The sequence below is a fragment of the Mesoplodon densirostris genome, chromosome 3 (genome assembly GCF_025265405.1).
Source record: "Mesoplodon densirostris isolate mMesDen1 chromosome 3, mMesDen1 primary haplotype, whole genome shotgun sequence".
NCBI classification, from domain to species: domain Eukaryota; kingdom Metazoa; phylum Chordata; class Mammalia; order Artiodactyla; family Ziphiidae; genus Mesoplodon; species Mesoplodon densirostris.
In genome coordinates, this window is record NC_082663.1 from 139,838,255 (window position 1) to 139,852,154 (window position 13,900).

The 13,900-nt window shown below is 50.6% G+C and overlaps 1 protein-coding gene across 1 annotated transcript; it reads left to right on the forward strand.

The window, feature by feature from the left end:
* The first annotated feature begins 11,176 nt into the window (after positions 1 to 11,176).
* KLF2 (KLF transcription factor 2) lies at positions 11,177 to 13,549 on the forward strand. The gene is made up of 3 exons (XM_060092127.1): positions 11,177 to 11,342; positions 11,528 to 12,344; positions 12,892 to 13,549. Exons 1-3 carry the CDS (start codon positions 11,268 to 11,270, stop codon positions 13,065 to 13,067), a joined length of 1,068 nt encoding a protein of 355 aa, XP_059948110.1. The 5' UTR covers positions 11,177 to 11,267; the 3' UTR covers positions 13,068 to 13,549.
* Positions 13,550 to 13,900: the final 351 nt, after the last annotated feature.

The following is a 13,900-nucleotide window of genomic DNA, read 5'->3' on the forward strand; positions in this document are numbered from 1 at the left end:
TCAACCAGAAAAGCCTTTGTAGTACAGGGAGCACGTGTCAGCATTTGCCCAGGGTCAAGGAGCAAAACTGCATAGATGTTGAAGAACCAGGAATGAGAGGGGGCTAGTGTGATGGTATAGGGATCCCAAACCCTGAGGCAGTAAGCCTCAGTTTCCTCACCTGTAAAGGGGGTTTATTACACCATCCAGGTGAGGTCCACCCTGGCTCCCAGTGGGAAGTGGGAGAAGCCTTGTGTTACAGGAACAGGAGAAGAGAGAAAGTGTGCAACAGAGAAAGCCAAACCACGGGCTCTGGAAGGAGGAAATGAGATTGTGCTTATAGAGGCTCAAATAAATGTCATCAGAAGAATAAATATCCTGGAGGCAGGGGTTGGGGTCAAAGCTAGAAGACCCATCACTGTCTCCAGCCCAGGAGAGCCTTTTCAAAGTGGATCTGATTAGGTGGCTCCCCCAAAAGTTAAACATAAAGTTATCATAAGACCGAGCCATTCCGCTCCCAGGTATAGACCCCAAAGAGCTGAAAACAGGGACTCAGACAAATACTTGTACACAAATGTTCACAGCAGCACTAGTCACAACTGCCAAAAGGTGGAAACAGCCCAAATGTCTATCAACAGATGAGTGGATAAACAAAATGTGGTCCATCCACACCTTGGAATATTATTCAGACATAAAAAGGGCTGCTACAACATGGACAAATTTTGAAAACATTATGCTGAGTGAAAGAAGCCAGACACCAAAGGCCACTTAGTGAATGATTCCATTTATATGAAACATCCAGAACAGGCAAATCTATAGAGACAGGGAGAAGACTGATGGTTGTCAGGGACTGGGGGAGGGAGGGAGTAATGGGGAGTGACCACTAATGGGTACAAGGTCTCCTTTTGGGGTGATGGAAATGTTCTGGAACTAGCTAGAGTGGATGTTTGTACAACATTTTGAATGTACTTAATGCCACTGAGTTGGTACACTTTAAGTGATTACTTTTTTGTTTTCTGAATTTCACCTCGATTAAAAAAAATTGAAAGTGAAAAAATAAGTGGATCCGAACAATATATATGCTCCTTTGTTTTCCAGAGAAATGGTTCCAGGCATCCAGAAATACCTTGTCCCCAAACAGAAGATGTGGAGATTCACAAATAAACTTTAACAATGTTAAATGGGGTCCTTAAGCAATTCATCCCTTGTAGATCACCGGCCAACCTGTCGAGTGCCTATCATTATTAACAGTATATAATAATGATATAATAACATAATAACTTAATCATGTTGTTATTATTTTCCACCCTGATTACAGCATTGCAGGTCAGCAGGGTGAAGCAATGTCCCTGAGGCCATTCACCACAGAAGGAGCAGAGATAGATTCAAATGAGGTCAATGCCAAAGCCAGCTCCTCTGGCTGATGACAGGAAACCAAAGCAAGTTGTGTGACAACAGGCCACGATCCCTGGGGAGGGGAGGCTCTGTGCAGGCTTGTTATCCATATAAGCGAGAATCAAACCTTCCTTGAAGTCAGAAGGCAGGCAGGTCAGGGGACTGTGTGAGGAAGCGGGTCCCCCAGGTGCCAACAATGTGGGGCTCAAACTTAGTCACTGTTGCCCCAGCCCCCAGGCCTTTCCTGCTCCCCCTACCGGGTCACACATATGGCTATGCCGGGCACATGAGTGCAGAACACAAAGGTGTCTTGGAGGGCAGAACGCCAGCCTCCTCCTCCTGGCAGGGTGTGGCAGGGAGGCCTACAGGTCTGACCAGCTTCCCAAAGGGGTGACTTTACAGGCAACAGTGCTGGAGTCCCGGGCCAGTGAGGGGAGGGGAGGCCAGGGCACTCAAGGTGGGAAAGGACATGACTGTCTTTTCTAAGTTATGTGTGTGGGATTGTTCCTGGGCTCCAAGAAGTGACATGGACAACACATTATTACTCAGTCCATCAATAGGTGAAGGGGTGACAAAGTTGTGGTCCATAGGTAAGATGGAATACTATTCAGCAATGAAAAGGAACCAGTGACTGGTACACGCTGCCTCAAATTATGCAGAGTGAAAGAAACCAGATGCAAAGGACCACATTGTGTGACTGCATTTATATGAAATATCCAGAAAAGGCAAATCTACAGACTCAGCACATCAGTGGTTGCCTGGGCCCGGGGGTGAAAGTGGGGATGGACTGAAAATGGGGCAGGAGGGATTTCCTTGGGTTGATGGAAAAGTTCTAAATCTGGACTGTAGTGATGGTTGCACCACTTGGAAATTTCACAGTATGCAAATGATCCCACTATAAATAGAAATAAAATTAAAAATTTAAAAACCTAAATAAAGGGCTTCCCTGGTGGCGCAGTGGTTGAGAGTCCGCCTGCCGATGCAGGGGACACGGGTTCGTGCCCCGGTCTGGGAAGATCCCACATGCTGCGGAGCGGCTGGGCCCGTGAGCCATGGCCGCTGAGCCTGCGCGTCCGGAGCCTGTGCTCTGCAACGGGAGAGGCCACAACAGTGAGAGGCCTGCGTACCACAAAAAAAAAAAAAAAAAAAAAAAAAACACTAAATAAAATTAAAATTTTAAAATAAAAAATTAAATCTAAATAAAACTTTATTTTTTTTTATTTATTTTTTTTTGCTGTGCCACATGGCTTGCAGGATCTCAGTTTCCCAACCAGGATTGAACCCAGGCCACAGTAGTGAAAGCCAGGAATCCTAACCACAAGGCCACCAGGAAGCTCCCAAACTTAAAAATTTTTTAAACTAAATAAAACTAAAATTTTTTAAATAAAAAATAAATAAGATTTAAAAATTTTAAATCTAAATAAAGCAAAAATTTTAATAAAATACAAATAAATAAATCAAAACTTAATAATTTGGGGCTTCCCTGGTGGTGCAGTGGTTGAGAGTCCGCCTGCCAATGCAGGGGACATGGGTTTGTGCCCCGGTCTGGGAAGATCCCACATGTCGTGGAGCGGCTAGGCCCATGAGCCATGGCTGCTGAGCCTGCGCGTCCGGAGCCTATGCTCCGCAATGAGAGAGGCCACAACAGTGAGAGGCCCACGTACCGCAAAAAAAAAAAAAAAAAAAAAAAAAACCTTAATAATTTTAAATCTAAATAAAACTAAAATTTCTCAAATAAAAATAAAACAAAAAAGCAGCCCCTAGCCCAGATGCTATAGCCAACATGTAACAAAAAACCTAAGCAAAAAAAGAAAAAAAAAAAGCTCTCAAGTCAGTCATCACTAATAAACTGTACCTTTACAACCAGGTGTTGAGACATCCCTTGATGGTGAATATCCAAACCACTGACCTAAAGGATGTCTTCAGATTCACCCCCATATCTATTTGGCTAGTTATTGATTTAACACCTGGAAGCTAAGTAAGGGCAAAGACCAGCTTACTCTGGATATCGGTTCACTCTCCAGCACCTGCTCAGTAATAAGAATTCCAGAAAGGTCTATGAAATGCATACTGAGAGGCAGTGATTGTTTGGGAGCCCAGCTCAGACTCTGGAGTCCAAAAGTAGCTCTGTTGGCTTCTCCATATGGAATCAACTTCTCTAAGCTTTGGGCCAGAGATTCAGTATTTCTGCTTATGACCATCCAGTCTCTTTCTGTGCATGGTCTCAATACATCCATGAATGGGAGTGGCTGCATGCCAATAAAACATATTTATGGACATTGAAATTTGATTTTCTTAGAATGTTCATGTATGAAATAGTATTCTTTTGGGTTTTTTCCCAAACATTCATAAAGGAAAAAAACATGCTTAGCTATTGGCCAAACAAAAGCTGTTTTGGTCACATAGTGTGTGCTTCCCTTTGGAAGAAATATCTAGAATAAGCAAATCCATAGAGACAGAGAGTGGATTTGCAGTTACCAGGGGCTGAGGGAGGAGGGGATGGGGAGTGAGTGCTGATGGGGATGGAGTTTCCTTTGTGGGGGATGGAAATATTCTGGAACTATATAGAGGGGATGGTTGCACAATACTGAGAATGTCCTAAATGCCTCTGAATTTTTCACTTTAAAATGGTTAATTTTTTACTATGTGAATTTCACCTCCATAAAAATTATGCACACATATATAATTAACATTGGAGTATACATGAAATATTAAGAACACTTTGCTGTACAGCAGAAATTAACACATTGTAAGTCAACTATACTTCAATAAAATAAAATTTTTTTAAAAAAGAGCAATACTACTGACATTTTCATACATATATTTTGTAAAAAAGCCACAAGTCAGGATGTGCCAGCCCTTGATTTAGGCAAATAAAAACAGCTTCCAGGATCGGAGGGCCTCTTCTAGGAAAAGTTCGTTACATGGGGTGTCTCTTATCTTCATCAACAGGTGACAAGGCATTCTCATACTCCTTTGATGGAACAGGAACAAACGTTCAAAAACAGAAGGCCCTTCATTCAAAGTTACTGAGATATAAGTGCCAGGGCCAGGATCTGACCTGGGGTTCTGGCTGAGCACTCCCATTCTGTTCTTTGCTCACCACACTAAACAGACCTGCTGTGAGGATTAAATGAGAAAACACATACAACTCTTCAATGCAGGACCTGGCATACAGTAGGTGGGTTTTTTTTTAAATTATTTATTTATTTATTTATTTTTTGGCTGCCTTGTGTCTTCGTTGCTGCGCGGGCTTTCTCTAGTTGCGGCGAGCAGGGGCTACTCTTCGTACAGTAGGTGCTTCATAAATGTTCCTTCACCTCTCATGTCCCTGCATCAATGAGACTGAGATTGTCATGGTCTGGCTGGTGAGGAGATGATGAGGGGTCCCCATAGGAATCCATCAGTCATCAACCAAATGCAATTCTTCACCTTCCCTACAAGCTCACTACTTAATTGTTCATAAACAGTAAGAAAACCTCAGAGACAGGGAGGCAAATTGGCAAGTGCCCTTTCTCATTGGACCTTGGCCACAAGCACGGCAGTGGCAAGGTGGTGACCTTCAGAAAAAAGCCCACTTGCAGGGGCATCCCTGCCTGCATCACTTCCCATCCTGGAGAAACACCGAGCTGCCAAACATCTTTGCAACATGGGGAGCTAAGTTTGGCAACACGCTGCAAAGAACTTGTGCAAACTTAAGCAGAAATACCCCGACTGCCCCAGCTGGGAGTCATCGTGCAGTTGCTGCTGTCATGCGACTGTAATTCCTCTAGAGCATTCACAATTAGTCTTGGAAGCTCAGCTGTATTTTAAGTGACGTGTTTTCTGTAGAATTCCTGAGTGCTTGCTCTTGGGAGTTGGGCCAAGTGCACACAATAGCTATTTGGGGAGGAACAGCTAGTAAAGGGAGAGATGGTCTAGACTCTAGAAGAAAAGTGGAAAGAAGTAAAGGACACTAGAAATGGCCAGGACCCAGTTAAAGGAGATTGTAAGCTCTCTGTGGGCAGAAACGGAGCTGTGTACTTTTTTACCTTCCTCTCCATGTCCAGCAGAACATGGAGAGGGAGCTCAACATTTATTTTTTGTTCAGGCTCAAAACCTCTGATCTGCAAGTTTCCTGGGTCCTTAAAGACAGCCTGGCAAGAGATGGTAAATGTGAAGCTGCATGCATACTACTCCAACAAGGCTCCACCAGTGACAGACATCACCAATCAATCATGGACAGACATCACTAATCAATCACAGCACTCTTTTCCAGCATTGAACCTGGATGTAATCTCAGAATCTGTGTGAACACAGTGCTCAAAACATTACCAATGGATTGGAGGGAAACTATCTGCCCCCTCAGGTTAGATTATTCATGTTGGGCTGTTAGGAGAGGATGGGAGGCCTTGGGAAAGAGATGAGAACAAGGGCATCACCATCAAGAGGCATAAAGTTCCCAACTGGGAGAGGGGGGCTGGCAGGGCATGAACACAGAGTCAGTCCCTACCCTTTAGGAACTTAGCCATGACAGGGAGAAGGGTGCTCATTTACTTAGCACCCACTGTGTTCTTCAGCATCACCAGTTTGCTTACTGACCATGTAATCCTTGGACATGTGCCTTATTCTCCCCCACTTAGCAGTGGGACAGGCTGCTTGGAAGCTTTGCCAAGAGTAAGTCGCCCAGCTTGTAAGAGGTAGTGCTGGGACTTGACTTCAAGTCCAGAGCTCTTTCTCCAACAGCATCATCACCTGAGACGTCACAAAGACACATACCCACACAGGTGGGCACAGCCTGGACAGCAGGGAGACAGGACCACAGCCTGAGAGGTGCCATGCTCCGAACCCCTCTGTGCCAAGCCTCTCCCTCTGCCTGAGACCCTCTATCTGGCTCATTCATCCATGCCTATAATCACGCAGTAAATACTCATATCTCACAATGAAACTGATGCTCAGAGAGGTTGTGTGATATGCCCAAGGACACACAGCTAAAGTGGCAACTAAAGTCCACGTTCTTTACGCTCATTGGTGGCTCTGTGTAATTGGTTCCATTCCCCAGGTGCTCTGCTGGAGTGTCTCACGCTGCCCCAGGAGGTCCTTGGTGGGTTGCCAGCATCCTCACATCACGTTTGTTTCAACAACAGGTCCACAGCTGGGCCTGGGGGACACAGAGATGAATCAAGGGAGGCCCCTGCCTTTGAGGGGCTCCCTTTCTGAAGAGGAAACCAGGCAGGCAGGCAGGCAGAACAGCTGGTTACCATGACGTATGAGCTTCCTGGGGCTGCCGCAACAAAGTGACACAAACTCGGTGGCTTAAGATAACAGAAATGTATCCTCTTTAAGTTCTGGGGGCCAGAAGTCTGAAATTAAGGTGTCAATAGAGTTGGTTCCTTCTGATGAGGCTCCGAGGGAAAATCTGTCCCAGGCCTCCTTCCTGGCCTCTGGCAACCCCAGGCAATCTTTGGTATTCCTTGGTTTATGGCAACAAAGCTCCAATCTCTGTCCCCACCTTCACATGGCCTTCTCTACATTTGTATCTCTGTGTCCTTTCTCTTATAAGGACACTTATCATTGGATATAGGACCCATCCTAACCCAGGATGATCTCATTTTGATACGCCTAATTACATCTGCAAAGACCCTCTTTGCAATTAAAGTCACATTCACAGGTACCAGGAGTGAGGCCATGGACGTATCTTTTGGGGACACATTCAACTTATTACCACCCGTGGTGACAAAGAAGGTGCACAGGAGGCTGGGTGAGGAGGAGAGAGTGTAGACAATCCCACAGGAGCAGAGAGCCACCTGCAGAAGTTCCTCTGAAGAGCCGCAAGAGATGTAGCTATTCACTTGCTTGTTCATCCCTTTGGTGAACGTTTATTGAGCGCCTACTGTGTGCTGAACTGGGGTTGAAGAACATAATGGATCCAATATAGACCTGGCTCCCATACTCCCTGTGATTCATACACTATTTGTGGTGGAGACAGAAAAAAAGCAAACGGGTAGATAAAAATAATGACCAATGGTGAAAAGTGCCACAGAACAACAGAAAAGAGGGGGTGGAGGAAGGAACTATATGGCCTGAGGAAGGGTACTATTTGTGGGGCTGGTGGGTGGGGGTGGAGCCTGGAGAGCCCACATTTACACTGAAACACACAGTCAGATGAGCTGAGGACACAGCCTTTTCAACAAAGTGTGCTGGAACCACTGGGTATCCACGTGCAACAAAACAAAACAAAACAAAAAACCAGCCAAACAACTACAACAAAATTAACTCAAAATGGATCATTCACTTCAATGTAAAATGCAAAACTGTAAATCTTCTAGATGACAACATAGGGGAAAATCGAGATGACCTTGGGTTTGGCACTGACTTTTTAGATACGAGACCAAGAGCACAATCTGTGAAAGGAAAAACTGATAAGCTGGGCTTCATTAAAATGAAAAACTTCTGTTCTGCAAAAGGCACCATTAAAAGAATCAAAAGACAAGCCACAGACTGGAAGAAAATCTTTGCAAAACACCTACCAGGTAAAGGACTCGTGTCCAAAATATACAAAGGATTCTTAAAGTCCAATAAGAAAATAAAAAACCCAGTTAAAAACTGGGCCAGAGATCTGAACAGACCCCTCACCAGAGAAAATATACAGATGGCAAATAAGCATATGAAAAGGGGCTCCACATCAGATATCATCAGGGGATTGCAAATTAAAACAACAATGAGATACCACCAAACACCTATTAGAATGGCTGAAATATAAAAAAACCAACACCACTAAATGCTGACGAGGATGTGGAGCAACAGGAACTCTCATTCATTCACCGCTGGTGTTACAGCTACTTTGGAAGACAGTTTGGTGGTCTCTTACTAAGCTAAACAGAGTCTTATCCTACATTCCATCAATTGTGTTCCTAGGTATTTATCCAATTAATTTGAAAACTTATGTCCAGGCAAAAACCTGCACATGAATGTTTATAGCAGCCATATTCAATGCCTATTCAATAGCAACTCGATTGCCCCAAACTGGAAGCAACCAAGATGTCCTTCAATAGTTGAATGGACAAACTATGGTACATCCATACCATGGAATATTATTCATTGATAAAAAGAAATGAGCTATCAAGCCACCAAAAGACATGGAGGAATCTTAAATGCATACTGCTAAGTGAAAGAAGACTCTGAAAAAGCTACATATGGTGTGATTCCAGCTATATGACATTCTGCAAATGGTAAAACTATGGAACCTAACCAGGACTTAGAAGGGAGGGAGGGATGGATTTTTAGGGCAGTGAAAACAGTTCTATATGATAGTTCTATATAGTTCTATATGATGTAACAGCAGATACATGTCATTATGCATTTGTTGAAACCCACAGAATGTACAACACAAAGAGTGAACCCTAAAGTAAACTGTGGGCTTGAGTTAATAATAATGTATCGATATTGGTTGGATAATAACTTATCAATATGTAACAAAGGTATCACGCTAAAGCAAGATGTTAATAATAGGGGAAACTGTGCCTTGGGAGGGGATATATGGGAACTCTTTGTACTTTCTGCTCATTTTTTTCTGTAAACCTGATGCTGCTCTATAAAAATAAAGTTCATTCGTTTGGGGGGGAGGGGGCGGGAGATAAGCCAGAGCCAAGCAAGTGGAAAGTGAGAGGACTGAACGCTTGGTGGAAGGCACAGCAAGTACAAAAGGCTGGAGGGAGGAATGTGCTTGGCGTGCTCCAGAACTGGCAAGGGACGGGGATGGGCTGGAGAGAGCTGCAGGAGCTAGCTGAGGCTGAGGGGAGGACCCAGGCGCCATTTGAGCAGAGGTCCGCAACTGACTGAGAATTATACAACCTGGGAAACAAATCTGATTCCCTTCAACTTCCCCTCATTATCATTCAGGGAAATTGAACGAAATGGCAGTGAGCAAAGCTCATCTAACCAGCACTTGAGTGAGCTCACAGGATATCGTCAACATTTCCACCAAAGAGAAAGCACCCGCATGACCCTCATGATATCCCTTTGGGGTAAGGTACTATTATATTCTGCATTTCTCAAGATTAGGAAGTGAGCCCAGAGAGGCAAAGCCACTTGCAAAGCCACTTGCTCAAGGTCCACTGACCACACAGAGAGTGGTCAGTGGCTGAGGCTGACTCTCAACCATCACAGTGGCAGCCACAGGAAGCATCTTGGAGCTCAACTTGAAATCTCCAGCAGCCCAGGAAAGCTGCAGAGGGGATCCCTGAACTACTACCACCCCAGCAACTGTGCCTGGGACTGAAGCACCTCTGGGTGCCCCACACCTGGCAAATAGGGCTTATCAACAAGTGTTTGCCTAATCCACAGTCTGATGAATCACGATGAGATGGCACACCTCTGAGGCTCCTTCCAGCTGGGAGGGTCCAGGACTGTGGACCCCAGAGGGGTCTCTTGGTGCCTCTGTGATGGCAAGGCAACCCCCTGCAGTTTCCCTGGGATGTGGGGGTCCAGATGCTGTCAGTGACAAAACCCTCCTGGCCCCAGGGAAGGCTTCCAGGTCAGGAGCTGCCTGCACCCGTTACCACCTGGCCGTGGGACTGTGGCTGACCATGGACACCTCCAGGCCTGAACATGGGTTCTGGACTCAAGAGACCAGGGCTGGATACTGGTTCCAGGTTACACCATGAGATGTTCTCCCTCTGATACCCACTTGGCTCCCCTTTTCCCCAGGTCTTGACTCACACATCTCCTCCTGGGTGTGGTTCAAAATTCCACCAACCTCTTTCTCCCCTCTCACACACACTCACTACCCATCTCCCTCTCCTGCCTTCCCCAATATAGTTGTTTATTTCACGTCTCCGCCCCCATCCCCCACTACAGTGAAAGCCCCAAGGGCAAGGGGATTTGTCTGCCTGTTGGCAAGTGTGTTCCCAGTGCCCACACAAGGCCAGCACACAGTAACAGCAGGAGTAACGGTCCGTTCCTGGCAGGCCCCATGCCTGGTGTGGGGCATCTGGTGGTGGTGGGGGCGGGTGTTTACATGCTCACAGGGGAGGCCTGTTCCCTGTGGCCCCTCTGGTGCTGGGTCTGTGTTGTTAGATTCGTTGTCATGAGTCTCCTCACTTACGTGAGTCAGTAAAGGCACCAGGCTTGCTGGCAGCTGTAGGACCTCAAGCGTCTCCCAGCACCTCCTGAGCCTCAGTTTCCCCGCCCTGAAGGGCTTCCTTGAGGGAGAGCATCTCAAAGACTTAACATTTCTTGCTGTCATCATGCAAGGTTTTTGACAGAGTGGTGGGCATAACAGTGGATCAGGCTTGGTGGGTTCGCAGAAAATGAGGAGCTGAGTCCGGGGAAAGCCACTCTGAGCTCGCGGGACCCAGTTAACCTCATCCACCTAGGATTCTGTGGACCCCTCTGTGGCTGCGGGGGCCCATCTCCCCATCCATCAGAGATCCCTGCAGGCCCCGGATACCGCCCCCGCTCCAGGTCCTCCCTGTCCTCCCGCAGGCGGGAGCCCACGGGGTGCCCCGGGGATCCCTGAGCGTCACGCTGCTGTTGTGGAGCGTGTGTTGACGCCGTCGCCGGGGAGACAGGCGGGGGCGGGCCCGGGCCGGGGGCGCCGCCTAGCTGCGCACGATGGGCCGAGCCGGCCGCTCAGGGCCCTGGCGGCCTCAGTGGCCACTGCCGCCGCCGCCCGCCGGCTTATATACCGCGGCTAAATTTAGGCTGCGCCCGGAGCTCGTCCCCATCCGGGACGCGTTTCCGCCGCCGCCGCCTTGGCCCGGCCCCCGCGCGCGCCGCGCCTATAAGGCTTGGGCGGGCCCGGCCGCTGCCCGCAGAGCCGTCCCCGCCCGCCCGCGTCCCGGTCCGACCAGCCCGGCTCCGGGCAGCCACTCACCGGTGTCCCGAATCCGCGTCAGCCCCGGGTCCCAGCCATGGCGCTGAGCGAGCCCATCCTACCGTCCTTCTCCACTTTCGCCAGCCCGTGCCGGGAGCGCGGCCTGCAGGAGGTGAGGGCGGCAGGGACCGCGGGCGGCGGGGGCGGCTGACTCAGGGTAGTAGAACGTGGGCTGCGGGGTAGTAGAACGCAGGCGGCAGGGACAGCGGGCTTAGGATAGTAGAACGCAGGCAGCGGGCAGCGATCCCCGGCCCCACCGCGCGCTCACGCCCGCGCCTATCGCTCTGTCACCCGCAGCGCTGGCCGCGCGCAGAGCCCGAGGCAGGCGGCACGGACGACGACCTCAACAGCGTGCTGGACTTCATCCTGTCCATGGGGCTGGACGGCCTGGGCGCTGAGTCCGCCCCGGAGCCGCCCCCGCCGCCCCCGCCGCCTGCGTTCTACTACACTGAGCCCGGCGCGCCGCCTCCCTACGGCGCCCCCGCGGGCGGTTTGGTGTCCGAGCTGCTGCGGCCCGAGCTGGACGTGCCGCCGGGGCCAGCGCTGCACGGTCGCTTCCTGCTGGCGCCGCCTGGCCGCCTGGTGAAAGCCGAACCCCCCGAGGCGGACGGCGGCGGTGGCTACGGCTGCGCGCCGGGCCTGGCCCGTGGACCTCGGGGCCTCAAGCGCGAGGGTGCCCCGGGCCCGGCAGCTGCGTGCATGCGAGGCCCCGGGGGCCGCCCCCCGCCACCGCCCGACACGCCACCGCTCAGCCCCGACGGCCCCGCGCGCCTCCCCGCGCCCGGCCCGCGCGCCCCCTTCCCGCCTCCCTTCGGTGGCCCCGGCTTCGGCGCACCCGGGCCCGGCCTGCATTACGCGCCGCCCGCGCCCGCCGCCTTCGGCCTCTTCGACGACGCGGCCGCCGCCGCCGCAGCTCTGGGCTTGGCGCCGCCAGCCGCCCGAGGTCTCCTCACGCCGCCCGCGTCTCCGCTGGAGCTGCTGGAGGCCAAGCCCAAGCGCGGCCGGCGGTCCTGGCCGCGCAAACGCACCGCCACGCACACCTGCAGTTACGCGGGCTGCGGCAAGACCTACACCAAGAGCTCCCACCTCAAGGCGCACCTGCGCACGCATACAGGTGGGCAGCGAGCACGGGCTGGGGATCAATGCGGGGGGAGCTAGAGGAAGGGCGTGCTTAGGAACCCCCCAGAGGGCGTGGCCCAGAGCTTGGGGAGGGGGCAAGGTCTTACAAAGCCCCCTGGGGCTTGGCTGGGGGCGTGGCTCCGGAGCCTGGGGACTGGGCGCGCGCTTAGGACCCTCCTGGGAATGTGGCTCGGGACTTTGGGCAGGCATGCACACTTATGAAACCTAGGGGGATGCTATGTCTCAGACTATCGGGGGGAAGGTGCAGGCTTAGGAGCCCCCCGGGGGCGTGGCTGAAAGACATTGTAGAGCGGACTGTGCACGCTTAGGACCCCTGGGGAGTGAGGATCAGGAGACCCGGGAATGGGAGATGACGTGCCTAGGATCCCTAGAAGTTCAAAACATAGCGGGGCGCGCTTCAGAGAGCTGGTTAAGGGTAGGTTGTGCGCCCCCGAGTAGCCACTAATCAGGGTGAGTGTCTGTGAGTATCAGAGCCACAGGCGGGAGAGAAACTAAGGCCGGCTCTCGCCCCCTCCCTGCAGGCGAAAAGCCCTATCACTGCAACTGGGACGGCTGCGGCTGGAAGTTTGCGCGATCCGACGAACTTACGCGCCACTACCGCAAGCACACGGGCCACCGACCCTTCCAGTGCCACCTGTGCGACCGTGCCTTCTCACGCTCGGACCACCTGGCTCTGCACATGAAGCGGCACATGTAGCCTGGACGCCCCCCGCCCACCCGCGCGCGGCCGTGGCGGGTCCCACGCGCCGGGCACGGCCCCCTTCCAAACTGTGACTGGTATTTATTGGGCCCAGAGGACCGGGCCGGGCACAGCGTGGCCACCGAGGGGGCTCCCCCCACGACGACGACGACGACGCCCGGCCCCCATCAGAGACTGAAGGCCCGGTGGGAGAAGACCACAATCCTCCTTGACGAGTTTTGTTTTCAAAATGGTGCAATAATTAAGTGTCGTCTTCCTCCCTGCCGGGTCTACACTAGAGGATCGAGGCTTGATGCCTTGTGAAAAATACAGCCTTAATTTGTACTGTGCAACATTTTTTATAATATTGTACATAATGACTGTGACAGATATTGTATTACTGTAAATAGGAAGACAGGTGGGCATTTTGACTGCCTGGTTCATTTTTATAAGATTTTGCTGTTTTTTAATTAAAAAAAAAAAGTTTTGCATCTTTTGAAAAAAACCACAGCACTGGTCTGGCTGCTTGGAAGCTGGGGGCTTGGGACACTTGGGGGAGGGGCTGGGGGGAACGGGCAGCTTTGATGGAGGGCAGCCTGGCAGAGGTAGGGTGAAGTGGGTCCTGCCCTGGCCAGCATCTGGGGTTGCCAGCTGCAGCCCCCAACTGCCAGGAACCTGTGGGTTTTTCTATAAATTTAAACACTGCCTTTTAGGACTGAGGGAGAGTTATTTTAAGGTTGTTCCCTGGGCCATAAATTGCCTCTTTTTCCCCAGAGCTGGAGAAACTGCTGGTCCCACTGACGTGGCCTCCTCTGGGCTGAAAAAAGCCTTACCTCCTTTTGGAAGCTTCT

Coding starts and splice junctions, on each gene's coding strand:
- KLF2 (XM_060092127.1), top strand. CDS start 11,268: ATGGCGCTGAGCGAGCCCATCCTACCGTCCTTCTCCACTTTCGCCAGC. Junction 11,343..11,527: donor GGGAGCGCGGCCTGCAGGAG/GTGAGGGCGGCA, acceptor TGTCACCCGCAG/CGCTGGCCGCGCGCAGAGCC. Junction 12,345..12,891: donor GCACCTGCGCACGCATACAG/GTGGGCAGCGAG, acceptor CCCTCCCTGCAG/GCGAAAAGCCCTATCACTGC.